Source organism: Sus scrofa, chromosome Y (assembly GCF_000003025.6).
Source record: "Sus scrofa isolate TJ Tabasco breed Duroc chromosome Y, Sscrofa11.1, whole genome shotgun sequence".
Lineage (NCBI taxonomy): Eukaryota > Metazoa > Chordata > Mammalia > Artiodactyla > Suidae > Sus > Sus scrofa.
This window is the reverse complement of record NC_010462.3, coordinates 22393722-22406173: the sequence shown is the minus strand read 5'-3', so window position 1 is coordinate 22406173 and position 12452 is coordinate 22393722. Positions and strand designations below refer to the sequence as shown.

The window sequence follows — 12452 nt, the reverse complement described above, 5'->3', positions numbered from 1 at the left end:
GTTTGTATATATTCCTGATCTCTCTGATAATGTAACTGTTGTGTTAAATGATATCAGGAATCAAGTTAGGGCAATGTCTAATAATAATTTTCCTCTGTGGACTTCTGTTTCGTCTTGGGTAAAAGGGGACTTGTGGAAAAATGTAATGCTTATCGTAGTTATTCCACTACTATTGCTATTCCTTGGCCCTTGTAATTTTAACTGTGCTACTCAGCTTGATGCATCCCATCTAGGATTTATGTTCCAAGTCCACCCCTCGAGGTTCAGTATTTGCCAGTGACTGATGCACATCGAGGAAGATGAGCATCCAGAGGGGGAAATGTAGGGGTGTGGAAAAGGGAATAGGGAGCCTGACAAGAGTGAATACATCTCGCTGCCACCATCCATCTGGGTGAACTTAAGGGGACCCACATGAGGGCTCTGAGAAAAACAGAGTCATTAGGACTTGAGAAACTCTGAGTCTTGATTGTTCTCAAGTATTCAAAAAATAGCTAGATTGTTCTTGAGATTAATCATCAAAGTAACAATGTAAGACATTCTGCACAGCTATATATCTTTCTGTATACTGCACATAATTAAAAGTTAATATAGCATGTTAGACACATAAGCAAGAAATATAAATGTATCTCTCCCTTTCTGATTGGGGTCTATGATTGGAAAGCATTTGGTGTTAGTAAAACTGTTCTCCATCTTCAAGTGTACTCTGAGGTGATTTCTGGAAATTCTACAACAGTGCAGGTAATTAGATCAATTAGCCTGCAAAAATCAATAAACAAACCAAAAAAAAAGAAAGGACAGAAGATACTGCAAGAAGATCTGAGGTGCAACAAATATGAATGGAAGACATCTTTGCAAGTAGTGGGTCAGAGAGATAACATCCAAATGAATCAATTATAATGTCAGAAAATAGATACAATGAGCATTTGAAAAGGAAGAGATTAAAAAAAGGACACTATAGGCACCCTGTTGAGAAAAGAAGAGGGAATAATAAAGCATATATATATCTAAATATCAAGTAATAAAAGGGAGGAAATATAGTGATCATTTGCAGATCATGTAATTACCCTCCCAAAGTTGTAAAAAAAGTCCTTTCCAAATAATCCATGCTAAGGATGAATGTGAGCAAAAGAAGAATCTTACAACAGTAGGTTCATCAAATTATGATGATAATGATGCTCATGAGAGCATAATGGACCTCAAGCAAATAATTATAGAGAAGACATGTATCCTGGGCTTAAGAGGAGAGATATGAGAAATGAAACCCATTCTTCCCCAAGCCATCTATACATCAAATGCAATATGAATGCAGATTGCATCTTTCTGACCACCACACTCACTCTCTACTCCTCAGAAAATGTAAGCTGTCCTCTCAAGTTTAGGTTTGGAAAGCACTTATGAAATCGTGAACATAGAGAAAAATCTTGGAGTTTAGAAGTGGGCTTTCAATAGTCTAAAATGTAGCATGTCAAGCTAAAGAGAGGCCCAGAGTAAAAGGGCCTTCAGGCAAGTGTACTTGTTTGTCCTCACATAGCCTATGCCCCATATTTCTGAATAACTCAGAAAATGGTCCACTGTTGCCACTTAAAATCACTGTATTTATGTGGACTCAACCACTGTTAAATACTTTGGTCTATGCAGAGTGTCATCTAAAAAATTACACAACCTGAAAGTTGAGAGTTATGTATGATTTGGGGTGAAATTAGGACTTAGACCCAGGAGACAGCATCTCAAGTCACCCTGAGAAACAGCTCTGAGGTGGTGAGGGGGGAGCCAGGATCTATAGGAGTTTTTGGAAGAAAGGGCAGGTAGCAGGAATCAAAGAGCCCTGGGCTCACTGAAGCCATTCCTTTGATATGCACCTCAGCTAAGATGATCAATATCCTGAGATTTGATAGCCTGAAAGGCCCACTGGCTCTCAGCTCACTTGGAGGTGACTGAATTCACAGATGACTGGGACATTCTTTATTCTTACCTGCAGATGGGCTGAACTACCACCCAAAGGAGGGAAGGGGAAATATCAGGATATGATAAAGGTTAGGGGTGGTGCATGAAGCACACATACATTTTATAAATTTTGTTGCTGCTCTGCTGAAGGAGACTAGCAAGGAGCAGACATCAGCATTAAGGATTTTAGTGTTTTCTAGATATGAGGAGATGCAAGAATTGGGCACATAAAAGCTCCTAAAAATATCTGATTGTCTGAAAAGCCTGTTCTTCCAGGTTTCCTAGAGCACAGAGTGCCTCACTCCCAGTCTCCACCCTGAACTCCCTTCAGGGTGTGCTGCAGGGTGGTAGTTGTAGTGGCTCCTGTTTTACTCCATGTACAGCCTGAAGGCAAGTGCCAAACTTCAGTTCACAAGGGAGAGAATGAGAAAAATTAGAAGGGGCTGATTACTTGTTTATTTGCTGCTCCATGGGTTTAGAGTACAGGAAAAGTGATTTTGCCCTCACCCTGAAACTTCCTGAGCCTGGTACTGAAATGAGGTTCTCTACACCTGTCACTGTGTCATCACTACCCTGGTCTCCTCTTTTCACCTTGCTAAGTTACTACTTCTCTTGTAGAATCCCATTCCCATCCACATTCTGTCTGCGAGTTAAATTTTACACGTATTGGATAAATATAACTAAAGACATTTCCACCCAATTTAGGAAAGCTTCCCACAACTAAGATAAAAAAACCCCTGTACAACAATGCTAACTCTTAAAGAGATGCAGAGACCAAAATAAATTTATTCTTCATATGGGTAAGTACCATACAACATATTATATGCATCTTTTCAGGATAAAACTCTTCACTCTCCCCTATGATTTTGATTCAAGGTATGATTTGTAATTTGGAGCTAGGAGTCAACTGAATTAGGCCATCTTCCCCTGATATCCACAAAGATGCCTTCTTTCATATATGATCCTGCCATTCTAGCACCCCAAAATTCTCAGCCACAATTTAATGAGACTTTTTTACCTCTTAACATGAACTACTATTTTTTCACATATACTAAACATTGTACCAATAAATCCCCCACAAAGTCTGCATTTGGAAATCTATGGAAATGTCTTGAAAAGTAGAGATATCTTTAACATTTTCCAAAAAAATTGGAAAAAAAAACAACTGTCAAATTTCATGAAGCTACCTTCCATGGTGTATGTTATATCATCACAAAATATTTAATGAAAAGAAATTTTATTACCTTTTGTTAATAAGCAGCATTCTGAATTAAGAACTGCATTACAGGAGTTCCCGTCATGGCGCAGTGGTTAATGAATCCAACTAGGAACCATGACATTGCGGGTTCGGTCCCTGCCCTTGCTCAGTGGGTTAAATATCTGACATTGCCGTGATCTGTGGTGTAGGTTGCAGACACGGCTCAGATCCCATTTTGTTGTGGCTCTGGCGTAGACCAGTGGCTACAGCTTCAATTCGACCCCTAGCCTGGGAACCTCCCTATGCCGCGGGAGCGGCCCAAAGAAATAGCAAAAAGACAAAAAAAAAAAAAAAAAGAACTGCTTTACACTAAGACATACTGCCAAATTTGACACTCTTTCTAGTTGTGAAAAAAATGCCTCCTAAAATGTGATAAATATAGAATGCATTATGTATTTCTTCAACACATATTAAATATTATTTACCAAGGTCATAATAGTAATCCAGTCACACCTTTATTTTAAAACTTCTTTCAGCCACGAACCAACAAAAGTTCTTACCGAAAATGAAGTCTCATCTTGCAAAGGAGAAACCTGTTTCTCAATATTAAGACTGTTTCACAAAATCTAGGTCCTATTTTATATTTATACTCCTATGTTCATAGATTCTTATGCAATGATATTCAGAGAGCCAGATGAAACCACCCAACTGCCCACCCCCTTATCATTTCCAACCAGGAATGGACTGTCTGGAACAATGATGGCCCTGACTACATTTGACTTAACCTTCAGCACACAATCTATGTTGCAACATTCTCACCCTCTCCCCCTACCCCTGCATGATGATATCTAGGAAAGTACTCACCCTTTCCTCCTATGACTCCTATGTAGCCGGATGCTAAGTCTGACACTGGTTACTTCAGGCACAAGCCCCTAGAAAACCTACCACCCCATAATGATATGAAGGCCTCACTTTCTCTCAGATCCCCTGGCCATTTGCTGGTCAACAAGCATATGTGAAACCTCAGTGCTCCTGACTCTTTGCCTTTGTTATTTCCGCTCCAACACCCCACAGTCTCCTTCCTTTATATTCTAAAAAATATAAAAAAGATTATTAATCCTTATTGTTTTTTTAAGATATTCTGTGGCTCCTTCAACAATAGCAATTTTCCTTTTACCCATATATAAATAAATTTTACATATAAACTCTCTTGTTATGATTTATCTCCCAATTGTTAGGTTTTCCCTAATGATAGAGGCCCTAAGTTCACTCAAAATCTTTACTTCATGAATATTTACCATATAGTTACAGACATATTAAAAGAATCATATATGCTGTGCTAATATGACTGTGAAAATGGCAGGTTCTCCTCAGGATGAAGACATACCCCCATAGCCCAAATATAGGGCTGTTCACCATGCAGATGTGCTATGGACACCCTCTCTGAGAACTGAATGCTCAAGTTGGACAGCAAGAAACAGTGGCCTGAGGAAAACAACTGCCTGCATAGGTTAATCTCCTATGGGGATTACCTGCTCTCTGTCATGGGACTCAACCACCTACACCTCCCTTGACCTTCCCCTCCTCTTTCTTCATTGTTCCCATCAAAGTTCCTGCCATGAACTCCTACCACAGATTCCTGCCACAGATCCTTTATAAGCCTGGAATCTCCTCACAGTCAAGGCTGGTGCCCTCCTGAGCCATTAATAAATCTCTCCTGTTTATCAAATGCCCTTGCCCACTCCTCCCTCAGCAAAATTCACATCTGGTGCTAAAACCCAAGAGGGAATGGTGAGGGAATGGGAAGATCAGTGGTGCCCAAAACTCCTGGGTTTGAAACCCAGAGAGCAGAAGGCAGGGGCAGTTCTTCCTGGCTTAACCTCTGGACCCCACTGAGGTTTGGGTCCCTGATCCAGGCACCTCTGCACAAATCCTCTCCTGCTCAAGCAGGGAGGAACACCTAACATTTCTGTGACTGACTCTGCATCCAACACTTGACTTCTTATACTTGGGTGAGTAATTGCCACTTTTCTGGGTCTCCTGTCAGCATGGCTCTTGGGCCCCAGTTCCTCTGGCACATCAGAGTACAACCTTCTGCAACAAAGCATCACACTAGGTCTGTAGAATGCATAGACACTTGGCCCCATCCCTCTCATCTGGGGACATCCACATCAGAGCAAAACCTCTCTCTCTGTCCCTCAGCATCCACTATCCAGACTTTAGAGACAATCAGCCTAATAAGCAGCTTTGGGAGTTGGCCCTTTCCTTACCCCACATCCCCTCTTAGTCTTCATCATGTGGAATATGCCCTCCACTCCTCCACAGAACACACCTCTTGGCTGCCTCTTCTGAAATTCAGAATCTCCCCAAAAGGAGATGTTAGGTCCAAGCATTTTTAATTCTTTTTAACTCAGCATGCACAGGATATACATTTCATAATGGCTCTCCATGGACCCAAAAGCCCACTTTCAGGTTTTTATGTAATGATATTTGTTTCCATTATAGCTGGTTCACTGTGGTCTGTCAATTTTCTTCTTCATCGCTGTACAGCATGGTGACCAGTTATACATACATGTATATATACTTTTATCTCACATTAACATGCTCTATAATAAGTGACTAGGCAAAATTCCCAGTGATACACAGCAGGATCTCATTACTAATCAATTCCAAAAGCAATAGTATGCATCTATTAACACCAAGCTCCTCATCCATCCTACTCCCTCCCCGTCCCACTCCCCCTGGCAACCACAAGTCTACCTTCAATTTCAATGTCTTCAGTGACCTCAATAACTTTTGTCCCTGTAATGACAAGTGGTATAAAATTCCCTATGCTCAGGCAGTCTTTACCCTCAGCTCACATCCCTCCCTCTGTTCTTCTTGCTCCACCTTTCAAATTCTTCTCCATCATGCATGTCATAGTCCCTCTCATTCTGACAGCTCCTGCTTTGATTCTGCAGATCATTATTCTCCCCAATACAAATATCTCCATGCCTCCAGCTCTCCCACCAACTCAAAATCCTCCTCCCCCCACCAAACTTTCATCAGCTTCTCCCAATCCTAAACCAGATACAGACCCCAATTTCTCTCCTCCTTGTACACATTCATGGGTCCAAATTCCTGCCTCCCAAAACACCTCCCAACTAGCTCATTTTGTCCCATTAGGGGATACTGCAGGAACTGAAGGGATTGTCTGGGTCCATGTCCCTAATTCCTTGTCCAATCCCTCTTAAGTTGTAAAAAAGATTAGACTCCTTCTCTTCTGACCCCTCCACCTATGTTAGGAATTTGACCAAATCACTCAGTCCCATGACCTTACCTTCAATGATGTTGATATCACCTTATCCTACATCCTCTACCCCAAGGAAAAGGAAAGGGCCTGGTTGGCCACTCAGGCCCACACAGATGACCTCCACTGGCAAAATAAGACCCAAAGAGTGAGGGCAATACCAGTCCTGAGACAGGCTCCAAACAGACTCTCTGGTCGATTCCCCAGGCTTCAAACTGCAGAGTCACTTGGTAAATTGTCTCAGAGCAGGACTCTGGGAAGCAGCTCTTATCTACCAAGGAAAGAAAGAAAACAAAAAGAAATTAGCCAAGGCCCTCATGAAAATCCTGCCTTACTTCTTTCTTTATTAACAGAGGCACTCCAAATATACACAAAGTTAAACTTTTCCTGTTAGGAAGAAATATTTTCTTAAATCTTCCCTTCATCTCTGTGTCTGCACCTGACATAAGGCACAGATTACAAAAGTGGGAGGATGGCCCTCAAACCCCTCAGCAGGATGTCTTCACCCTCACCTTCAAGGTCTTTAATAATCAGGATAAAGAGGCTGAGAGCCAACACTTAAAAAGAGATCAGGGTAAATACGAAATGCTGGCAATGGCCACTCAGGGCTCCCACAAATACAGGCTCCCTCAGCTGGACAATGGCTCCAAGACACTCCAGGCCCATGCTGCAGGTGTGACAAGAGAGGCCACTCGAAACCTCTCAGGGGAGGGCCATGTGCCTCCCTGAATAAACACCAGAAGCATCAAATTTGACAGGCCAAGCCACTTTGTTATGATCACAGAAGACTGAGGGTCTGTCAGCTCTGGAAACAGCTGGACCCCTCTGGACCCCACAACTACCACTCCATTGGAGAAGCAGGTAATGCTGCTGGTTGGAGGTAAGTTTTCTTTTTTAACTAGGGGCCACTTATTCATCACGACCTGAATTAACAGGTCACAAACACCCCTCTCATGTCTCTATTCTGCATGTTGGTGGTCTAATCTCCAAACTCTTATCAACACCCCCTCTAAACTGCACCTCATCAGGAATACCCTTTAGCTGTTCTTTCCTGATATTAACCAGGTGTCCAGCCCCAATTCTTGGCAGAGACATTTTACCTAAAATCAGAGCCACCTTCACACTTCTCACCCCTGTCTCTCTTGCCGAGCCTTCTCTCCTCCTCACCCTTGCTCACCCAAATGATGATAAGCTTCCTCTCCCAGCTTCTGTTCTTTTGCCGTGAGTGTGGGATACCTCCACCCATTCCATAGCTCAGCAGCATGCTCCCATTCAAACTGAGTTAAAAGAATGGTTCACAACCCCCTGAAAACCACAATACAGGCCCCTGAGGGAAGTTGCTAATGGAATCTTAGGCATAACCAGGATTCAGGTTCCCCATCCCATGTCTGATCCATACACTAAACTAATCCAGACCCTGGGGCCAGTGAAGGACACGCCATTCTTGCAGTCCATTTTATAAACCAGGCTTCTCCTGACAGAAAAAAATATACAAATATTAGGACAGGGCCCACAAACTCCATGCCTGCACTTACATGACATGGAACTTTAAGATGCAGGAAAGAGGCTTGTAAGTACTGAGGGAAATGTTTTCTTCCCTTATGGAAACAAAGTCATCCCAGGAGGAATTTGCCTGTGTCTTCAAGATGCAGTTGTTCTACCTGGACTTCTGGAAGCCTTAGCTCCACCATCTTTTTGGAATTGAAATTTCAGGAATAAGGGTACGTGGTGAAAGTTGATTCTCAAGGACAAAGAGAAATGCTATATTTTTTACAAACTTTGTTAAAAAGGGGTTTGGGGGGGCGTATCAAGATGGCAGAGGAGTAAGGGGTTCTGCACACCCTTACCCACAAACACATCAAAAAAATCTAAAAACACATCTACATGTAAAACTACTGGCACAGGTCATCAACTGAATGCTAGCAGAAGAACTGAAACCTCCAAAAAGGGCAAGAAACTCTTGGCATCACTGGGTAGAACAGAAGGAAAAAGAGAGAGAAAAGGAATCAGGACAAGACTAGCATCCCCAAGAGGGGGCTCTGAATGAGAAAAGAAATTCACCTCTTGAGAAGCCACCTAACTGACAAAAGTTCAGCTGAGACAGCAGGACCTCAAAGTGGCCAAGGAAAACATAGGAGCTGGACTGAGAACAGAAAAGCAGGGTGAGAGCCACACAGATCATCTGAACCAATGGCCTAGACCCCACAGACTGAGAGGCTTAGGTGGGGGCTGGAGACTCAGGCTCTGAAAGTGGAAGGGACAGACTGCAGTGGATGTATCAGAGGCCAGAAGGATATGTGGCTGGTCACCACTGGAGACTTGTGAGTGGACTCCACCAGCGACCCCACTCACCACAGGAGGTGCCAAAAAAAGAGGGCATTGCAACCAAGCACCATATGCTCTTGCTCTCACTCCTCTGGGAACACACCCATCCTGAAGCTGTGACTTCCAAATGCTCTGGGTGGCCCCCAGACACTCGGTCACTGTCCCTTCCCAAGACCCTACAATCAGGAGCAACTAGTGCAGCACCTCATACGTGGGCTAATTGGGACAGGGTGCTTCTTAGCCCAGGTCTGCAGGCAGCAGGTGGAAAACCACCACAGTTATCCCTGATTCCAGAGATGAGCATGGCCCATTACCATTGGAAATATCTGAACAAAAATCACTTGTAGTCCCATTCACCTACAGGGCACCACACAGGAGGGTGACTGAATGCCAAATGTTGGTGCTCTCACACACCCAGGAACACACCTGCCTTGATGTTGCCACTGTCAAATGTTCTGGGCAGTACCCACATGCCTGATCTCTGTCACATCCCAGGATCCTGCAACTAGGAGCACACTTTTCAACACCTCCTATGTGGGATAAGTGAGACAGGTTTCTTCATGCATGCTCTACATGTGGCAGGGCCAAACCACTGCAGTTATCACTGACTCTAGAGATGGCCACTGCTCCCAATAGGCATCCCTGAACAGGGACCACCTGTGGTTCCAATCACCTCAGAGGAGGGCATTGCAATCAAACAAAAGCTGTGGTCACTCTCACTCCCCTGGGAACTCACACACCCTTCTGTTGCTACTACCAAATGCTCTGGTCACCTTGAAGATCTGCCCAGAACTTATTACAACTTTGCAGGGCCCTGCAGCTAGGAATAGCCTGTGCAAACTTCCTGCAGGTCCTTAATGCCATTGCCAAAAAGGCAATGATTGCTGGCCCTACCCATTGCCTCCTCCTCCCTGAAAACACACTGAGCATCCTGGAGAAAACAGTCTGCTCACACCAAAGAAATAATATTCAAACTCCCACACCAAAAATAAATAGTAACCCCCCCAAAATACAAAGGGGTGCTCTTGCATAGATGTAGCCATACAGGACAAAAGTTTGGCTTCCCCAAACTCACAGAAAAAGAGAAACATGAGCAAGACGAAGAAGCACAGAAACCATGCCCAATTAAAGGAGCAGGATAATTCACCTAAAGCAGTCAACAATTAAACAGACCTCTACAGTCTGACAGACATTGAGATCAGAAGGCAGATAGTGAACATACTGAAGGAATTAAGAGTGGATGTGAAGAGCAATGCAGATTCCTTTAGAAAGGAACTAGAAAACATAAGGAGAAGCCATGAAAAACAAGAAATTTATTTGCAGAAATACAAACTGACCTTAAGGCAATAAAGCAGAATGAATAATGCACAGGAATGATTTAGTGATGTGAAGAGAACATAATGTAATTCTTCCAAAGAGACAGCAGACACAAAACCAAATGAAGAAACATAAAAGCAATATGAGACCTATGGGGCAATATAAAGTGAGTCAATCTACAAATAATAGGCATTCCAGAAGGAGAAGAATAAAAGGGGATTGAAAGTATATTTGAAGAACTTATGGCTGAAAACTCTCCAAATCAAAAGCATACTGATATCAAGAAACAGGAAGGCCCAAAACAAGCTGATCCCAAACAAGCCTACACAAAGACGAATTATAATAAAAATTCCAAAATGTAAAGGTAATAACAGACATCCATATAGGAAGAGAAGTAATATAACTGTCACTGTATGCTGACGACATGAGCCTATACATAGAAAACCCTAAGGACTCAACACCAAAACTCCTTGAACTGATTAATAGATTCAGCAAAGTAGCAGGATATAAGATTAACATGCAGAAGTCAGTCGCATTTCAGTATAACAACAAAGAAATATTAGAAAAAGAATACAAAAAACAATACCTTTTAAAATTGCACCTCACAAAATCAAATGCCTCAGAATACACCTGACCAAGGAGGTAAAGGACCTATATGCCGAGGACTATAAAACTTTCATCAAAGAAATCAAAGAAGTTTTAAAGAAATGAAAAGATATTCCATGTTCCTGGATTGGGAAAATCAATATTGTAAAAATGGCCATACTACCCAAAGCAATCTACACATTCAATGCAATTCCTATCAAATTCCCCAGGACATTTTTCACAGAACTAGAACAAACAATCCAAACATTTATATGGAACCACAAAAGACCCAGAATTGCCAAAGCAATCCTGAGAAACAAAAACCAAGCAGGAGGCATCACTCTCCCAGACTTCAAGAAATACTACAAAGCCACAGTCATCAAAACAGTGTGTGGTACTGGTATCAAAAGAGACAGACGGACCAATGGAACAGAATAGAGAACCCAGAAATAAACCCTGACACCTATGGTCAATTAATCTTTGACAAGGGAGGCAAGAACATCAAATGGGAAAAAGAAAGTCTATTCAGCAAGCATTGCTGGGAATCCTGGACAACTGCATGCAAGGAAATGAAACTAGAACACACCCTCACACCATGCACAAAAATAAACTCCAAATGGCTGAAAGACTTAAATATATGACAGGACACCATCAAACTCCTAGAAGAGAACATAGGCAAAACACTCTCTGACATCAACCTCATGAGTATTTTCTCAGGTCAGTCTCCCAAAGCAATAGAAATTCGAGCAAAAATAAACCCATGGGACCTCATCAAACTGAAAAGCTTTTGCTCCGCAAAGCAAACCCAGAAGAAAACGAAAGGACAACTTTCAGAATGGGAGAACATAGTGTCAAATGATGCAACCGACAAGGGCTTAATCTCTAGAATATATAAGCCACTTATACAACCTAACAGCAAAAAACGCAATCAATCAATGGATACATGGGCAAAAGACCTGAATAGACATTTCTCCAAGGAAGATATACATATGGCCAGCAAACACATGAAAAAAGGCTCAACATCATTGATTATAAGAGAAATGCAAGTCAAAACTACCATGAGATACCACCTCACACCAGTCAGAATGGCCATCATTAATAAATCCACAAATAACAAGTGCTGGAGGGGGTGTGGAGAAAAGGGAACCCTCCTGCACTGTTGGTGGGAATGTAAACTGGTACAGCCACTATGGAGAACATTTTGGAGACACCTTAGAAATCTATACACAGAACTTCCATATCACCCCACAATCCCACTCTTGGGCATACATCCGGACAAAACTCTACCTAAAAGAGACACATGCATCCGCATGTTCATTGCAGCACTATTCACAATAGCCAGGACATGGAAACAACCTAAATGTCCATCCACAGATGATTGGATTTGGAAGAGGTGGTATAGATACACAAGGGAATACTACTCGGCCATAAAAAAGAATGACATAATGCCAGTTGAAGCAACATGGATGGAACTAGAGAATCTCATCCTGAGTGAAATGAGCCAGAAAGACAAAGGCAAATACCATAGGATATCACTTATACCTGGAATCTAATATCCAGCACAAATGAACATCTCCTCAGAAGAGAAAATCATGGACTTGGAGAAGAGACTTGTGGCTGCCTGATGGGAGAGCGAGGGATTGGGAGCTTGGGCTTATCAGACACAACTTAGAATAGATTTACAAGGAGATCCTGCTGAATAGCATTGAGAACTATGTCTAGATACTCATGTTGCAACGGAACAAATGGTAGGGGAAAAATGTAATTGTAATGTATACATGTAAGGATAACTTG

The 12452-nt window shown here is 42.3% G+C and overlaps 1 protein-coding gene across 1 annotated transcript in view; it reads left to right on the top strand.

The window, feature by feature from the left end:
* The window catches only part of LOC110257959, a 37895-nt gene extending 30735 nt beyond the window's left edge, over positions 1-7160 (top strand). The window contains 4 exon segments of the mRNA XM_021080973.1: positions 3-261; positions 1979-2033; positions 6427-6661; positions 6826-7160. Coding sequence (XP_020936632.1) covers positions 3-261; positions 1979-2033; positions 6427-6661; positions 6826-7160 — 884 coding nt within the window.